The sequence below is a fragment of the Culicoides brevitarsis genome, chromosome 2 (genome assembly GCF_036172545.1).
Source record: "Culicoides brevitarsis isolate CSIRO-B50_1 chromosome 2, AGI_CSIRO_Cbre_v1, whole genome shotgun sequence".
NCBI lineage: Eukaryota > Metazoa > Arthropoda > Insecta > Diptera > Ceratopogonidae > Culicoides > Culicoides brevitarsis.
In genome coordinates this window covers 800,410-817,227 of record NC_087086.1, presented here as the reverse complement: position 1 = coordinate 817,227, position 16,818 = coordinate 800,410, and the positions used below count along the sequence as shown (strand labels likewise).

The following is a 16,818-nucleotide window of genomic DNA, read 5'->3' as shown; positions in this document are numbered from 1 at the left end:
TCGAGGGACTTGACCTTTTAATACGACAGTGATTCCATTAATGTCAACATATCGAACTGAAACGAAGAATGAGAGAGAGCATTATTAAACCACATTTATTACAAATTTATCCGGCGGTGTTGTAAAATGCCTCTGTTTTGTGTGATAAACTACAAATATTTGTGTATAAAATGTAATAAAAAACATCCATGTCATGACATATTCAAACGAACATCCTTTGAATGTTATGTGATGGCATCGACGAGCGATTTCTGAGCGCCACAGTTTAAGAAGAAGACAATAAAAGTGTAAAAGATGAGAATCGATGGAAAAAGGGGAAAAGTCGTTTTTTAATATTACAAAAGAAAAAAAAAGAGTGAAAATATTTCTGAAGAGTAGGGTGACCGAACATAACACATGTAAATTATTACAGATAAAAAGAGATGAGTCAGTAAAATTCTGACATTTTTCCATAAGCAGCTAAGTAACTGAAGTCCATAATAAACACGATAATAATTTTTTGTCCCATTTTTCTAATATTGTTACTCTCGACTATGAGCAATGTAATTCGGGAAATTCAAATTTAATGACAAAAATTCATAAAAACTGTTTTTTAAAAATTAAAATCCAAAATATAAAAAATATTATAGGTATACATATGTATTTTATTTTTTTAAATATTATTTTAGAAAAAAAAAGTAGATTCTTTAAAAAAAAATTTTTTTTTCAACAATGTGATAAAATTGAAGTAAAAAATTATTTCAAAAAATTTTTTTTCGAAAAAATTAAATTAATTATTATTTTTGTAATTGTAAAAAATTCAAAAAGGTTGATAATAAAAGATTTTTTTAATTAAAAAAAAAATATAAAGAAAATATAAAATTTTTGAAAAAAAGTAAAAATTTAATTAAAAAATTTATAATTTAAAAACTTAATTTTTTTTTGATACTTTAGCATTCTGTTACAAAAATTTTAAAAAATTTCAGTAAAAATTAAAAAAAAATTTTTATCAAAAAAAATTTCAAAAGATTTGAAACACGAATTTTTTGGTAAACTTTAAAGAGTGTAAAAATTAAAATAAAAATTTAATTTTTTTTATTAATTTTTGTTAAAATTAAATAATTAAAAAAAAAAATAGTAAAAAATTCGTAAAAAATTAGAAATTTGAAAATTTTAAACATTTTTGCTTTTCCTGCAGATAAGTTAAAGCGAATCAAACATTCGAATGTTCTCATGGCATCCTGCTGATAAAATAAAATAAAAATAAAATTCTCATAGAGCATGATTCGGTCAACGACGCCGCCGACGTTGACATACACGAAGGATAAACATGAGTCGAGCATCACGCGTTCTACAAATTTATATCATATTCGCATAAATAGCCGTTTTTAGGAGAGACATTATTAATATAATATTTTGTGCCCGGCAGTAATAAAATTAATATGCAAAAATTTTTGGTGTGTTATGGAGATGATATATGTTCTCGCGTGTTTGTGTGTGTGTGGCTAAATCGTGGAATGCGATCATAAATTTTACATAACTGAGTGTCATCAAAAATGTTGCTTTTATTGCGGGGCATTTTTTTAACGTTTTGTAACCTTTCGTGTGAAGGCAGCAAAAAAATCAAAGCTTGTAAAGCGAAATAATTAAGATTTACTCGCAGGAAATCTTTCAATATGTTTTGGGATCCTTATCAAAAGAAGGTTAAATTAATTCGTACATTAATTAACATTAGAGAACTTTCCTTCCTCGTTGTCGAAATCCCCATTTAATCCCAATTTGCAAAGAAAAGACACACAAGGATAGATAAAAAACCAATCAGTTGATCTCTTAATAATACAAAATATTACCACTAATTTAATTTATGGCTTAACGTTTTTCCGTTCACTTCAACGTTCGTACAGAGAGAGAAATAGAGACAAAATTGTGCCCATTAATCAAGCCATAAATTAATTTAATGTATATATGTTAAAGTTTTAAGATGTAGCGAGTCGTCGTCTGTTGTGACAGTTTCAGAGGGATCATAAATTTTCCACTTATACAATTTTAATTAATTTTTTTTCTGTGTTTAAAATCGGAAATTGTTAAACAACTCTTCCAATTTCCCCAAAACACTTCATAAATATCACAGTTTATGTGTCGTTGCATGGCAAAGGAAATGTTTGTCGGTGCCAAATAAAATCATATGCCTTCCTTCATTCATTATTCAATGCGCATACAAGCCTTAGATACTGACGAAATATGAGAGAGGAAAAAAAAGAAGGACGATATGAACACTTGTTGAAACTTCTGTAGATTTAATAATGGGATAAAATATAAAATGCTTCAGAATAGAAGAGAAAGAGAGCAGAAAAAATGATGATAATAATAATAACATAAAACTATGTGTCGTACCAAAGTTAACATGCGAAGGGAAGTCACTGCCTTGCGATTACCATTTTTATTTTTATTATATTTGAGATATTATCGTCGTCGTCGTGCCTTATTAAATGCTTCATATGCTCTTTGTCATCATCATTATCATCAGATTAGGGTTTTGAAAAAAGCTACTTTATGATCCAACACGTGTCTTGTGAGGTTAAAAGCTTCTAATAGACTGAAAAATGGACAATAATTTGAGACAATTTTTTAAAAAATCGAAAAATTGAATACCTTTGAAGTTTCATGCTTGAACGACCTTTTACGATAATAATAATAAACCTTAATAAAGCAATTTGTATTCAAATCATATGAAGCGACATATCATCGAGTGCCTTGCCTTTTTTCACCCAATTTCCCTTTTTTTCATTTTTTACGATTTTTGTTATGCCCATTGTTTCGCACTGTCAGATTTTGTTCAATAGATTTTTTTATAAAGCATTTTAAGCTCTTCTTCAGCGATTGCCAAACACCTTCAAATATGAAAAGTTAATCTCTTTCTCTCTCTCGCGTTTAATCACACTTTAAAAAACGAGTTAGGCCGTTACAAATTTTTTACGATATTTTTGTTCCAAATGATTTTTTTTCAAAAAAAAAATAATAATAAAAAAAAGTTTTGAAATACTTTTTTGTTTTTATGGTATCTATATTGAGATTCGATAATTTTAATTTGATCACAATGTATTTCAAGTTAAAAAATTTAAAAAAAAATTCATAAAAATAATTGTCAAAAAATTTAGAAAAATAATTTTTTGAAAATATTTTTAGAGAAGAAAAAAGCTTTCATTCTTCAATAAGAAAAAATTCTTGAAAATATAAAGAAAATAAAATAAAATTTCTTGAAAAAATACCAAAAAACGGTAAATTTTTATGAAATTTTTCATTTTTATTTATATTTTATTTTTTTATTTGGCTTTTGAAATGGAGCATGGAACAAAAACAAAGAAAAAAAAATTGGAGCGGCCTTATTTGAAAAAAAAAGCAAAACAAGGAAAAACAATCAAAACTCGGTATAAATATTTTTTTCCATGTCATTTTCATGGAAAAGCCGAGAAAGTTGTTATTGTTGTTGTTTTTGTGAAGCTTTACGATGCATTTCCGGAAAATAAAATAACTACTACAAAAAGTGTGTGTACGAAAGAGCGGAGAACAAAAGAATGAACAAAAACACATGAGATTATAATTTTCCCACAATAAAGCTTTTAAAACGAGCAACATTTGTGTGTGTCTCTATTTTATTTTTATATTTATTGTTCTGCCATGGAAAATCAAGTAGTAACGGCAACAATAGTTGGTAGTTTTGTGTCTATTGCCAGTCTATTGTTTACTGATTATGTTGTCACGTATACGGGGATGATTAAAGTTATTTACCGTTACATTAACTTTTTGCATGTATTCAGGGTTCGGAAAATTTTGCACCCGAAAAAGTCACTTGATAAATCCAATTATGTGCTATCGTGACGATAAAATGACCAAAAGTGCCAGTTTTACACGTTATTTGTTCGTAAATGGGAAAACAATGCGCGATAATGGTCATTTTTGTTTTGCATAATCGAATAATTGTCCGCGCTATTAATGATAATCAGTATTTATTGAGTGAAAAAACATTTATTATCGAATAATTGAATAATAATGGGATGTCAACTCCATTGAATTTTTTTTTTGTGTGAAAAATTTCCCATATTAAAGCTACTTTTCTTCTTGCACATTAAATTGTTAAACATTAAATGAGCAAATATCTTTCACACAAACGAACCAACAAAAAAGGAGGCAAACATAAAATGCCTTAAAGGGAAAAAATCATAATCCCCATAATAAATACTGCTTTAACTATGGCAGACACACACAAAGAGGAGACAAACAATTTCACTCGTTCAGTGTATTTAATACAATGGAAGGATGCTTGAAACTCGCAGTAGTAGCCCATACTTGTTCATTTTTCTTCCTTTTCTCTTGTTTATTTGATGTCGTACACATTGTGAAGGTATTTATCCAGTATATTTTATTATTATCATTATTATGATATTATTACTTTTTATTTAAAGAGAGAGGAAAAAAGCACAAAAACTGACTCGTTTTCACGTCATGTCGAAAATGTTGGAATTTTGATGGTCAAGATGATTAGGATACAGGGCAAAAGGCTTATTATTATTTGTCCTACTTTTTTTGTCTCGACACAGTAGAAAGTAATCTCATATCATCACTGTTTATTATTTTACTCTATTTCTCTCGAAAAAAGTCGAGTATGTGACACATTTATGAGAGGAAATATTGTTATCCTATCTGAACTGTGATGCGACTCAAGCGGTGAAAACGTTTCGCTTTCATTTCCTCTGTTTAGCCCTTGAATGCATTTTATTCACATCTCTCTCTTTTTTGTTTAATTTTTATTTTCAGAGCGGTTGGTGCTTTTTCGAAGGAAATCACTGTGAAGAGGAGGCAAAAGAAGGAAGGAAATAGCTACTATTGTATCACGCATAGAGTCGACGTTGATACAGAGCGAGAGGTATGTATTTCCCTTTTTTAACGATATTTTACATGTGTGTGCGTATCATCATCCAACTTTGTCGGAATTTTGTCACGGGTTGATATGAGAAAGTTTTGAAATGAAGTTTCATGAAGAAAAAAAGTTTTTATTCGTCAAATTTTTTAATCACTGTCAATTAGTATTGAAAAATTTATTCTGATTTCTTAAAAAAAAAAAATATGAAGTTTTTACAAATTTTTTATTAAATTTAAATTTTCTTCAAAAAATTTTGAACTTCATCTAAAATATTCTTTAAAAGTAAATTTTTGTGAATTTCGATAAAAATTTCTTTCAAAAACTAAAACTTTATGATTTTATTAGAAAAAAAATTAAATTATGTTTAAATTTATGTAGAAAATAGTTTTTTCAAAAAATTTTTGTATCATTTAAAAAAAAATGTTTTAAAAAAAATACTTTTAAAGAAGTAATTAAAAAAAATGATATTTTTTAGCAAAGTATTTCAAAGTTAATTTTTCATGATTTTCTTGAACTTTTTTTTTAAATTTAAAAATGAAATACGAAAATTATGTTGATTCTTAAGCTTTAAAATTAGTCAATATGAAAATACGTAAAAAAATCGTAAAAAATCCGTAGTTTTTTTCGAATGTCTCAAAACTAAAAATAAAATAAAAAATTACCAAAATTCGAAAAAGTATTAAAAACCATGTAAAAATCCTTTAATAAATCATTTGAAGAAATTTTCGCTCCTGTTGAAAAAAAATGTAAATATTGATCATTTGCCTTTTTTTTCGCTTCTTTTTTAGAAAATGTATCATGTCATTACATTATCTATTGTATTCCATTACTTTGTAATATAAAACCAAAAGATGAAAAAAAAACCTTTAAATAAACAATTTTCGTTCCATGTTTCCATGCAAATCATCATCATCGCATTTAATAATAAAAAAAAGAATCCACATTCGCAGCAGAAGCACACCAACAACAACAGAAAAATGCAAACAAGCAAGCAATAAGCTGATTATCTGTAATTCTTTTTTTCCCGCTTACTCTTCGATATTGAACAAAATAAATTTTCGCAAGTACCATGGAGTGAAATGTAACAACAAATGCCGCCGTGCAAAATTACCATGAGAGTTATAAGGAGCTTGTTAACGTGAGATATTTGCAATTTTTTTCCTCTGCCGTTATTGTTGTTGTTGTTGTTTGTATCAAATACGAGATCAATTCAATTGAATTTTGCACTCATGTGAAATAGACATTGAAAAATGCGCAAAAAAAAGTCTGTAACCAGAAAAATGTTGTCTGTGTGTTTTCGACAAAAATTCCATCATTCATGTAAAAATCAAATTACTTTACAATATTTGACAATTTCGACCTGATTGTGTTGAACAAAACATAAAGCTTGATAAAAAAATTCTTGCTTGCAAAAAAAATGAACGAAAAAAATGTGATATCGTTGGATGTGCAAAAAAAAAGTGCAGAACGGTAAAGGAAATCATAAATTCAATAATATTCCACAAATTTTTATGTTTTATGTGAAAAAAAACGAGTATTAAAGCTGTTGTTATATGTTATGTTCAAACCGGAGAATAAATGCAGGAGTAATGTGATTCAAATTCAAACACATCATATTTTACCGCAATTTTATGCTGCAATAGACACCATTATTTGTATCAGAAGCAAAAAACGAACATTGCAAAAAAATAAAATTGGAAATCATTGTTCTTGACTCCCCCAATTTCTCAAGGTACTTTGCCATTTTTTGCCTTTTCCGCAAGAAATTCTCGTCGAAAAGTGCCTTTTGCGATATTTTTTCGTTATAGTTTAAGTAGATATCAATGTACAAGCCACTTCACATATGTTATAACATAAAATATTAATATTAAGAAACAGACAAGCATATGATTTAATGCTTTTCTGTACAATTTTTTCGGGTTCTTTAATGCACCGAATTTATGATTCTTCACGAAAAAAAAATTGCGTGCAAGCATGCATGAAAAAATACAAGAAATATGACTTTAAACAGCTTTTGATGTAAATTTCTTGTCTTGCCAGAGGAAATGCAAATGACAATTCAATTATTTTGCGATTATCAACACTGCAAAACAAGAAAATTAAATCAAATCAATACAAATGTGTCAAAGACGTGCACTTGCTGATGTCACTTTAATTGAAACAATTTGTGATATGACGACAACCGCATTCACAATCGATGTCTTTAAATGACAATCTTGTGATTTGTAATAAATTTGCATGACGAATTTGGTTCAAATAAAAAATAAATCTGAAAAGAGGGTTCTCTTTCTCGTGACATAAGACACGAATAAGTCCCCTTTTTCTTGACTTACGCTCTTTTTAACGTAATAAAAAGAAAAATAAAATAAAATTTACGTCATTTTTGATACTTTCTTACATTTACTAAAATACTCTGTTACTATGTTCGGTTGTGATTGTACATATATTGTGTCACTTACTTGCTTGTTTTTGCCTTTAAGCAGTTTTTTTCGTACACATGCCACATTTTTTCGTTGAGGGTATCTAAAGAAAAGTCAAGAAAAGAAAAGAATTGAAGAAAAAAAAATAATCCCAAGAATAAACTACAACAACAACGATATAAAAAGAACATTTTGAGGGCGCGTAAGATGATGCGATGATGAATAAGTCGACTAATTCTCGGATAATGAGGGGATAAAAGTCCTTTCTTCATTAGCTATTGTACGAAATTCACTTTAAAAATCACTTTTTTATTCGAAATTTTTTCTTTTAAAGTTGCAGGAAGAGAATATAAGTCGTCCTTGCTCCATATTTCAAATAATAAGTAGCATGAACATTATGCAATAAAACCGTCTGCTATGATGCATAATATTCAAATAAATTATTATTATGGCTTTCGAGTGCACTGGCTTTGAATTTTATATTTAATTTATGTTGTCTTACAACTTACATTTCCATGAGAGGAGAGAAATTTTTCGAATGGAATGAAAATGAGGAAATTCCACAATTTTTAAGTGTTTAAACTGAAGACAAATGAAGAAGAAGAAAAATTAACCATTTAATCGTTTATTATATAAATATTTTAATTTTTAATAAAAAAGTAGCTCAAAAACTTTTTTTTTTGCTTTTTTGTGAAAAAAAAAATAATAAACTAAAATATGAAAGAAAATATTTGTTATAAAATTCTTCCTTTACGATATTTTCTGCTTGAATTTTTTTTCTCGTCTTTGCTAAGCAACTGCAAAAGAGGTTTCAAAGCAAAAAAAGAGGTACACACAAAAATTTTTCGCAAACTGCATCAAAGCACACACAAAAAAGGAATTTCTGCCAGTTATCTTAATTATTATTTGCTAAGATATTTGCCGTTTGCTCATTTCCAAACCATTTGAATTTTCTTGTTTGCATAGATGACATTTTTCTGAAACTTTTCCATGAGGCATGAAAATGGATGCAAAAGAGGAAATAATTGCATCTAATTTCATGTTTCATACTCATTTTTATAATTTTATCTCGTGCTCGACGAAGAAAGTTTCCTTGTTTAGACAAACTTTTTTGATAAGAATTTTCTGGGCGATAATCAAATAAAAGTTTATACGTTTCTGCAAACAGACGAGAAACGAAGCGAAAAAAAAATACATGGATGCAAGGCGTTTTTATATCGACAACCCTTTTCTTCGTAGAAACGCATATTTTTCCACTAAATGTCATCACATTAAACAACAAATAAAATGAAAAACCGCTTAAAGGCAGAAACGCACACAAAAATATCAGATTTTATTTTCTTATTATTATTTTTGTAACGTTTGTCTTGCTCCCCGGTTTTTTCAGTAGCACGAAAAAAGTGACATGCGAAACAAAAATATAAAAACAAAACACACAATAAATTACAACAAAAGGCCAAGAACGGGAAAAGAGAGAGAATATCCATCCATCCATCCCCTCAAGGCACACAAACATGGGAGGACATGAATCTCGTTTGAATTTAAAAAATTTTTACTTTTTTTTCTCCAAAGTCGTCATGTAACTCTTCCATTTTTTTTTAAAGGGAACAATTTAAAGAGAAGACAAATTTCTACGTGATTTTGGTCAGTGTCGAGTCAAGAACTGTCTGTGAAATAAAATAAAATAAAACACAGACATAAGCCCAGTTTTTACTTCTTTTTGTTACTGTTTCTCCTCCGTCTTCGTCATAGAGTTGTTGTTTTTATTTGTTTTTGTTTCGTTGTTGAAACTCGAGGAACGGGACAGAATGTTAATATTGTGGTAGAGACTTGAGACGAGAAACGAAAAAAAAGTTTATCAAAAGATTTACATTGAAAAAAAGCGAAAGAACCTTTTCTTTTTTGTACATCGTTTTGTTTTTTTTTGTTGTTTTTTTATTTAAACAAGTGAGATGTAGAGTTAGAAGGTATTTTGCGGAAGTCGAGATCACAAATCGGTGCGATATTGTTTGTTTTGGAAATTGAGTTATGATGTCAGGTAACGAAAAATTACAAAAAATCTTATTTTTTGTAAAGAGCAAAGTAAATGTTAAAAATCGAAATCAAAAAATTTACAGAAAAAAATCAAAAATTTTTAATTTTTCAAATTTTTTGTATTGAATTTTGATGAACATGATCGTTAACAAAAAAATATAACTTTCAAAATTTTTTTAATTTAAAAAAAATACAACTTTTAAAAAATTAAAATTTTATGAATTTCAAATATGATTTTTTTTTTAAATTTGGCATAATTTGACAAAAATTTTAATTTTTAATTTTTTTTTTTTAAGTTTAAAGATTCAAAATGATATTTGCGATTCTTATCAATTTGCTTTTAGATCAGTAACTTTGCAATATTGGAGATCATTCATATTGCTCCTGTTCATCTAAAATGTTGAATTTAACAAAAATTAATAAGATTAAGCACAAAATTACAACATTTACCTTCGCTGATAGCTCCTTAAGCAACCTTTTTTGTCTCTTGTTAAACTTTTTTCGTACAAATCTTCTCTGTTCCCGTATCCTGTTGCGTGTTAGAGCTTCCATAAACGACTATAAACCGTGTTCAGTTAACAGAAAAAACGAGGTGTTGCGGTAGATGTTGTTTGATTCTGTCGTGAATGGATGTTTTACAGCAAAAAAACTTTCTCACATTTATTTTGTTTTAAAATTTTTCCTTTTGTTCCATATTTTTACACAAAATAGATCGGATCGGATAAACGGGCAAGAAACAAAAAATGAAACAATCATTGTTTTTGTCCTGATTTTCAATGCGAAAATTGTGCACGACGATGATGAGCTCTTTTGTTGTTGTTTTCGTCGTTAGGTGTTATATTTCGGGAGAAAAACATAAATTTTTATATTTATGACGTCGTTGGCTTTTTTTGCAGAACAAAAAAAAATGTTATGACTACAACGAGAAGAAAAACAATGATTTATTTAGATTTTCCGGTAAGTTTCTTCTGTATTTTTACGACAAAACCAACAACAACGAGGAATAATGCATTTTTGTGATGAATGTCTCTCAATGGCAAAGTGTGTCATTATCTTCCATTCAGTCATTCGCACACACAGAGAAGGATTTAAACGATCACTTTTCTGTGAATGCGGCACACTTGAGGCACTCCTTTATCTTTTGTGTGTATTTCACAAGAGTCTTAATTGTTTTGTGTGTGGGAAAGTTCCCTGAAATGCGAATAATTTAATGAAAATGGAAAATTCTTTGTCTTTACATCTCGAGTGGTCTTTAGATTTTCCATTTTTTCTCTCTGTGTATTTAAATACTTATCCCTAAAAGCATGGATTTCCCTCTCAAGTCGCACTACAAAGGCAAAATTTTCCAAAATAACTCCTCAATTTTCGGAAAAAAGTACATAAAAATGCGATTGACGTTAAATGTGGGGGAAAATTCTCGGCAAACTCGGTTTAAACGAGATTTTAATGGGGAAATAATTAATGTGGCGGAATCAAAATGCGAACAGAGATAATTTATTAATTGGATTTAAAGGAAATGTTCGAGCACAGATACCGCATAGTTCAGCGTTCGAACCATTTTAAAGAGCTGTAATCAAATATAAGCCGCTCAGAGAGCGTTCAAAGGAATTTTGTCAAATTTTGCAGCACAAAATAAATGTCACAAGGGAAAATTGCCGTACGAGAGCGAGAGAGAGAGACGTCTCTCTATTTAAATGTAAATAATAAATAAATAAAATTGTGTGCTTTTAGCTTGGCTTTCAACATAAAAGAGCATAATCTGTTTTATGGCTCACAATGTCTCGTTACATAAAATTTTCGAACAGAAGAAAATAATTCAATCTCCAGTTGAGAGTCGTAAAATAGCAACAAAAGAACTTTATATTGTCATAGCGTCACTTTCATTCTCGCAGAAACAATCACAAACTCGAAAAAAAACAGAAATAAAGGGGAAAATCGTGCCGGAAAATTTATACAAATTGCCGCTTTTTTTCAATTTCATTCAATTTAAAATAAAAATGAATGTTATTTACATTACTATTCGATGCGAGACTTTTTTTGCACTGATTCGATTTTATTGTACGGAAAATTAGGTTAATTTGTGTCGTAAAACTATGGCGTGCAATTCAATTGACTCTTTTTTTTCGTTCTATATGCGTGCAATTGTTTGTCTGGACCGTGAATTAATGAAGCGAGCGAGAAAAAAAGAGACATTAATTTGTCTTGTATTTTAATTTAAAGTTGCCTGCAATAAATGGTTGGAATAAATTAGAAGCAGCTGCGGATTTTTTTTTTCATCACAATGGTCATTGACAGAAATTCAAGAAGGGACATTTTTTTTAAGGGAAATGCAAGAAGTTTAATTAGAAAAGGAAAGAAAAATTCTTAAGATGAAACTAAATTAAACTTTTTATCTTTATGAAGCGACACATACTTAATTTTAAAATAAACACAGTGTCTCTTATTTTTTTTTTCGTGAAATATCCTTTTCCAGCGGAATTTCCTGTTTGTTTCTGATGCGTTTTTAGCATATTTTTAACTCAACACTCGAATCAACACACAAAACTATCATCATCCTCGTGAAATGCAATTCGACTGACCAGAAAGAAACAAAAAAAAATAAAACGAAAAAGTTAAAATTAAAACATACTTTTAGTCAGATGGCACTTGGGATAAAACTCTCTGCGAAATGAGACGACAACCAACAACAACGGCGAATCCTCTTTAAACTTGCCGCTTTATCGTCGTCGACATGCAAAATATTTCCTGATGCATTTTTTTTTTCGTTAGCTACACTTTTATCATGAACTAACAATTTTTCCACAAACGCAGAAAAAAAAATTTTTTTTTGGACGATAAAAATATTGTTGGCGACATGCGAGCGTGTGGCAGAAAAAATTAAAATATTTTCACTTGAAAAGTTTTTACAGTTTTTGCTCTACTTGCGTTGAGGGCTACGTGTGTCTGTCAAAATATTATATCTGATTCGGATTATATTTTTGTATGAATGTCACTATATTGTCACTTTTAATTCGTTGTTGTGTTGAACTTTGACTAATTTTTGTACTCATTCGTCATGCAAAATGGCAACAAAAAATTTTGTAAGCAGTTTTGTTTCACAGATATTATTTTTTTTTTTGCAACCTTCTGGTGCAGTTGAGTTAAGTTGGGCAGGAAGTTTGCACGAAAAATTTTTCACAGTAAAAAGTTACTGATGCCGAGTGATGATGTAAATTAGGTAGAGATTTGTGTCACAAAAGTTTTTCCATGAATTTGAAATTTTTATGAGGTCTCATGAGGGAAAGACAAAAACTGAAAGGAAAAAGTTCATCGAACGAAGTATTTAATGATGAGAATGATTCGAATATAACTCGAGATTTTTCATCATTATTGTTGTAATAAATCCATCAGATCATTTTAACAATCCTTCATGCAATTTAAATGACGAAAGGTTTGAATGAGCAAAAGGTAAATAACAAAATATTTTAAAATTTATGAAAAAAATTTTTTTAAAATTAATTTAAAATTAAAATTTAATTTATTAAAAATATTTTAAAAAATTAAAAAAATATAATATTTGAGAAACAAAAAAAAAAAACATTTTTTAAAAAATTTGAAAAAAAAATATTTAATCAAAATTTATATTTTATTTTTTTTTTAAATTAATTAAAAAATTAATTTATAAAAAAAAAATTTCAAAAAATAATTTTTTTTAAATTAAAAAAAAAATAAATAATTAATTTTTTAAATTAAAAAAAAAAATATTGTTTTAAGAACTAAAAAAATATAATGAAAATTTTTATTTATTTTTTTTACTTTAATTTTTTTTATTTGAAATTCAATAAGAAATCAATTTTTTAAGCTTATTTTTTTAAACCAATAACGATTATTACTTCAGTAAATAAACAAACATAATCGAATCAAATTAAAATTTAAACGGATTTACAAAATTAAAATAAATTCAATTTACAAGCAAGTTTAAATAATATCCATCGTACCATCGCATTCAATCACAACCAAATGACAACGGTATCAGACAATGACGACCCAAATTAAATATTGATTACATTTTCGTTGAATGGTAAAATAAAACTTTTTTTTGAGTGAAGATGAGGAAAGAGACACAAAAATATTCAATCAATTTTTAACATTGTCTCATTATTCTTCGGCTATCGATGCGATGTCTCGTCGAAAAATGGTCCATTGTTCTCTCGCCCAACTGCTTGAGGAAGGTTAAAAATAAATAAATCGCTTTTCAAAGGTAAATTATTTATTTACATTTTCTTGTTCGATACAAGGCAAAGAAAAGAAGAAGAAGAAGCGGCTAAGTAGATTGGCACACATTCATTTATTTAAAAAGATGATCCTTATCGTTCATTTAAACCATCATTTTTTATTATTTCTCCCTTTTTTGCAAGGCGCCAATGTCGAAGGCACGTGAAGAAGGAGAAAAAGTCGAGAGAGAGATACTTTAACACTTCTTTGTTAAAGTCAAATAAAGATTATGGAATCAATACACGTGTGTGTGCATGAATAACGGCAATCAATGTTGGAAAAAGATTTATTGAAATCCAGTCAATATTCAAATAAAAGTTATTTCATTACACTCTGTAGTCGTCGTTCGTATCATTCTCCGACATGCTCTGGATATCTGGATAAAAATATTGCAAAATAAATGGTAAAATATATCAATCTTGTAATAAAATTCGTCCCACATATTGCCTCGCACACAACTTACACTTACTTAACTTCTTTGATTTATATTGGAAAATTTTAAAGTGAGCAATTTCTTTGCGAAAAAGCAAAAGAGAGACATTGATGTTGATTCATGTTAAACATCGTAATAAGACGCAAAGACCTGATTTTATTGCCTGTTACGGTGTAATAACCGAGTCACTTTCCCTCTTCTTTTTCGTTCCTTCATTCCAAATAAAATATATTGACACAATAATATTTTGCAAAATTTATACGTACAAAATTGAAAACGCCACAGAGTCGACAACAGAGTCGAGAAATGAAATAAATGAAACAAGACAAGAATAAATATTTGAATTGGATTTGAAGAGAAAGGTAAAGCCGATCATGTTTTTGCTGTCTGTTTGCATATAGATCTGTGACTCGTCCTTATTATACGAAGTAAAATGTTTCTATTTATTAGGTTTCAATTTATGGAAATTGTGGAAAAGTGATGCGATAAAATTATCATGGATTTGTTGTTTGCCATGCTTGGGGAGAGTGACATGACATGACTTCACAACAAGCTTTTTACTTCAATTGAAATGAAAATTGCCTCAAATCAAGTCGATACTGCAGAATTTTCATCTTTAATATTTTACAATCAACATCTTTACGTGACCAAAAGAAACCAAAAACGGAGATTACCGTAATGTATATAATTCTCATGGAAAAAATAATCCGTTTTATTAACGAAAATAAGTTTTAAAATTCATTCTATTAACATTTTTAGCGAAATTTCGAATTTTTTCAATATTTTTAACAAATTTTCGAGAATGAACTATTTAAATATATTTTTTGATTCAATGAGAAAAAAATTAAAATTAGGTATTTTTCATAAAAAAAAAAATAAATGAAAAATCATTAAAATAATTAATTCTCTAAAATTTTGTTAAAAATATTGAAAAAATTCGAGATTTCGTTAAAAATTTAAAAATTTTACATAAAAATGTTAATAGAGCAAATTATTTTTTTTCCATGAGAATTATTTACATTACGATAAATAATTTAATTTATGATTTCTCACATCCTGACACATTTATTACAGGATAGTTCATGAATTTGTCTTCCAACATCGATATTTTTCTAATTTACACCTTTTTTCTCTTAAGATGAGATTTGCTTTCCATATCATAACAACATCAATAAAATTGATATGCCATAAAACAGCAAATAGTGCGGTGTAAGAGGAAAGGGCAATGAATTCCAAAGATATCGTAAAAAAAACTTTTTATTATTATTATTTTTATCATCATCATACATCAACAACATCGGAGTCATTTTAACAAGAAGCAACAAACTTCCTGATTTTATTAACTCTAATTTTACTTTTCTTCCTGTTTTGGGTGCCTTGTTGTTGCGGTTATTCGATATATTTAGTGTTCAAGAGTGAGAAGAGAAAATCGATTCGTTTATGTCTGAAAAACACTTTTAACGATTTTGTCTGCATTTTTTCGTTAACATTTTTTTCTCTTTTTTTTTTGCAGGAAAGTGCGTCAAATTACGTGTCATTATTATAGCAGCGAATGTAGGAATCAAGCGAAAATTCACAAAAGGAAAATCACACGCGCGCATATCAACAGAAAAATGGCACAATTCAAGAGTATCGTGTTCAATCCATTGATACATTTATCAATATTATTCATGTTAGTTAAAGGTAAAAAGTCTCATTTTAGTATTTTTAGCAAATTTTTAGCAAAGGCGAAAAAAGTTTACGACCTTGTCAAACATTTAAAATTGTTTAAAATTCTAACGAAAGTTTTCCGGCAAAGAAATTATTGAAAAAGTTTGACACTTTTAACTTTCATCGATTATTTCAAGCAATTTTTAATTTTTTTTTTGCTTTTTTTTCACAGCACATAATCAACAAGACGACATAAAGCCCGAATTTTTAGCAGCTTTAGGTAATATGTCTGTCACGCAAGGACGAGACATATCATTTACGTGTGTGGTGAACAATTTGGGACCATATAAGGTAGGATGTCTCCCCAATGATAATTTTACAGCAATAAAAAAACGCATCAGAGCACGAAAAATTAAGAGATCGTATGAATAATAAATGAAGTTTGGGGATTCATTCCGCAACAACATCATTATTACTACTTTGCTTAAATGTCGTCGTCCTGCCGAAGAAAAACACTGCGGGAATTAGACGTATTCATTAGCATATTCATGAGCAGCGATTTGATCGTTTTTAATGGCAATTTAATTTGTTTGTGCTTCTGATGCGTTTTTTGCGTTCGACAAATTTATGCGAAAAGTTGGTGTGTGTGTAAGACGAGAACAGGACATTAAATGGCGCTTCATGCATTAAACCGCATCAAATTTACCTTTTACAGTTCTCTGATAATAATCTAATTTTGGTTTTGGGCGAACCTAATTTTCCATTCAATGCGTCATGCAAGTTAATTACTGTACTCTTAAAATTGAAATTTAATTATTTTGCGCGCGTTTTTGTTGATTTAGCAAAAAATTTATTATAAATGCAAATAAATCTGCATTTCCTGTGCAAATGGATGCGAAGGGCACAAGTAAACAAGCAAATAGCACAAAAATGAAAGAACGCGCACGATCGCTTTTCCGGATAGCAAAATTTATTTGCATGGGTTTGTAATAATATTTTAATAATAATCATCATCATAATCATGATAATAAATAAATTATTTATTTCAATTGACTTTTAACCCGTTTCGCGCTCATTTTTTGCAATTTAATTGAAATTTCGTCTCGCAAAAATGGGTTAAACTCTCA

General features: G+C 28.5%; 1 protein-coding gene across 1 annotated transcript in view; it reads left to right on the top strand.

Moving 5' to 3' along the window:
* LOC134831900 (lachesin) overlaps positions 1 to 16,818 on the top strand; it is a 36,578-nt gene that overhangs the window by 15,969 nt on the left and 3,791 nt on the right. The window contains exons 2-4 of the mRNA XM_063845736.1: positions 4,795 to 4,903; positions 15,555 to 15,724; positions 15,924 to 16,042. Coding sequence (XP_063701806.1) covers positions 15,655 to 15,724; positions 15,924 to 16,042 — 189 coding nt within the window. The 5' untranslated portion in view covers positions 4,795 to 4,903; positions 15,555 to 15,654. The remainder of the gene's footprint in view (positions 1 to 4,794; positions 4,904 to 15,554; positions 15,725 to 15,923; positions 16,043 to 16,818) is intronic.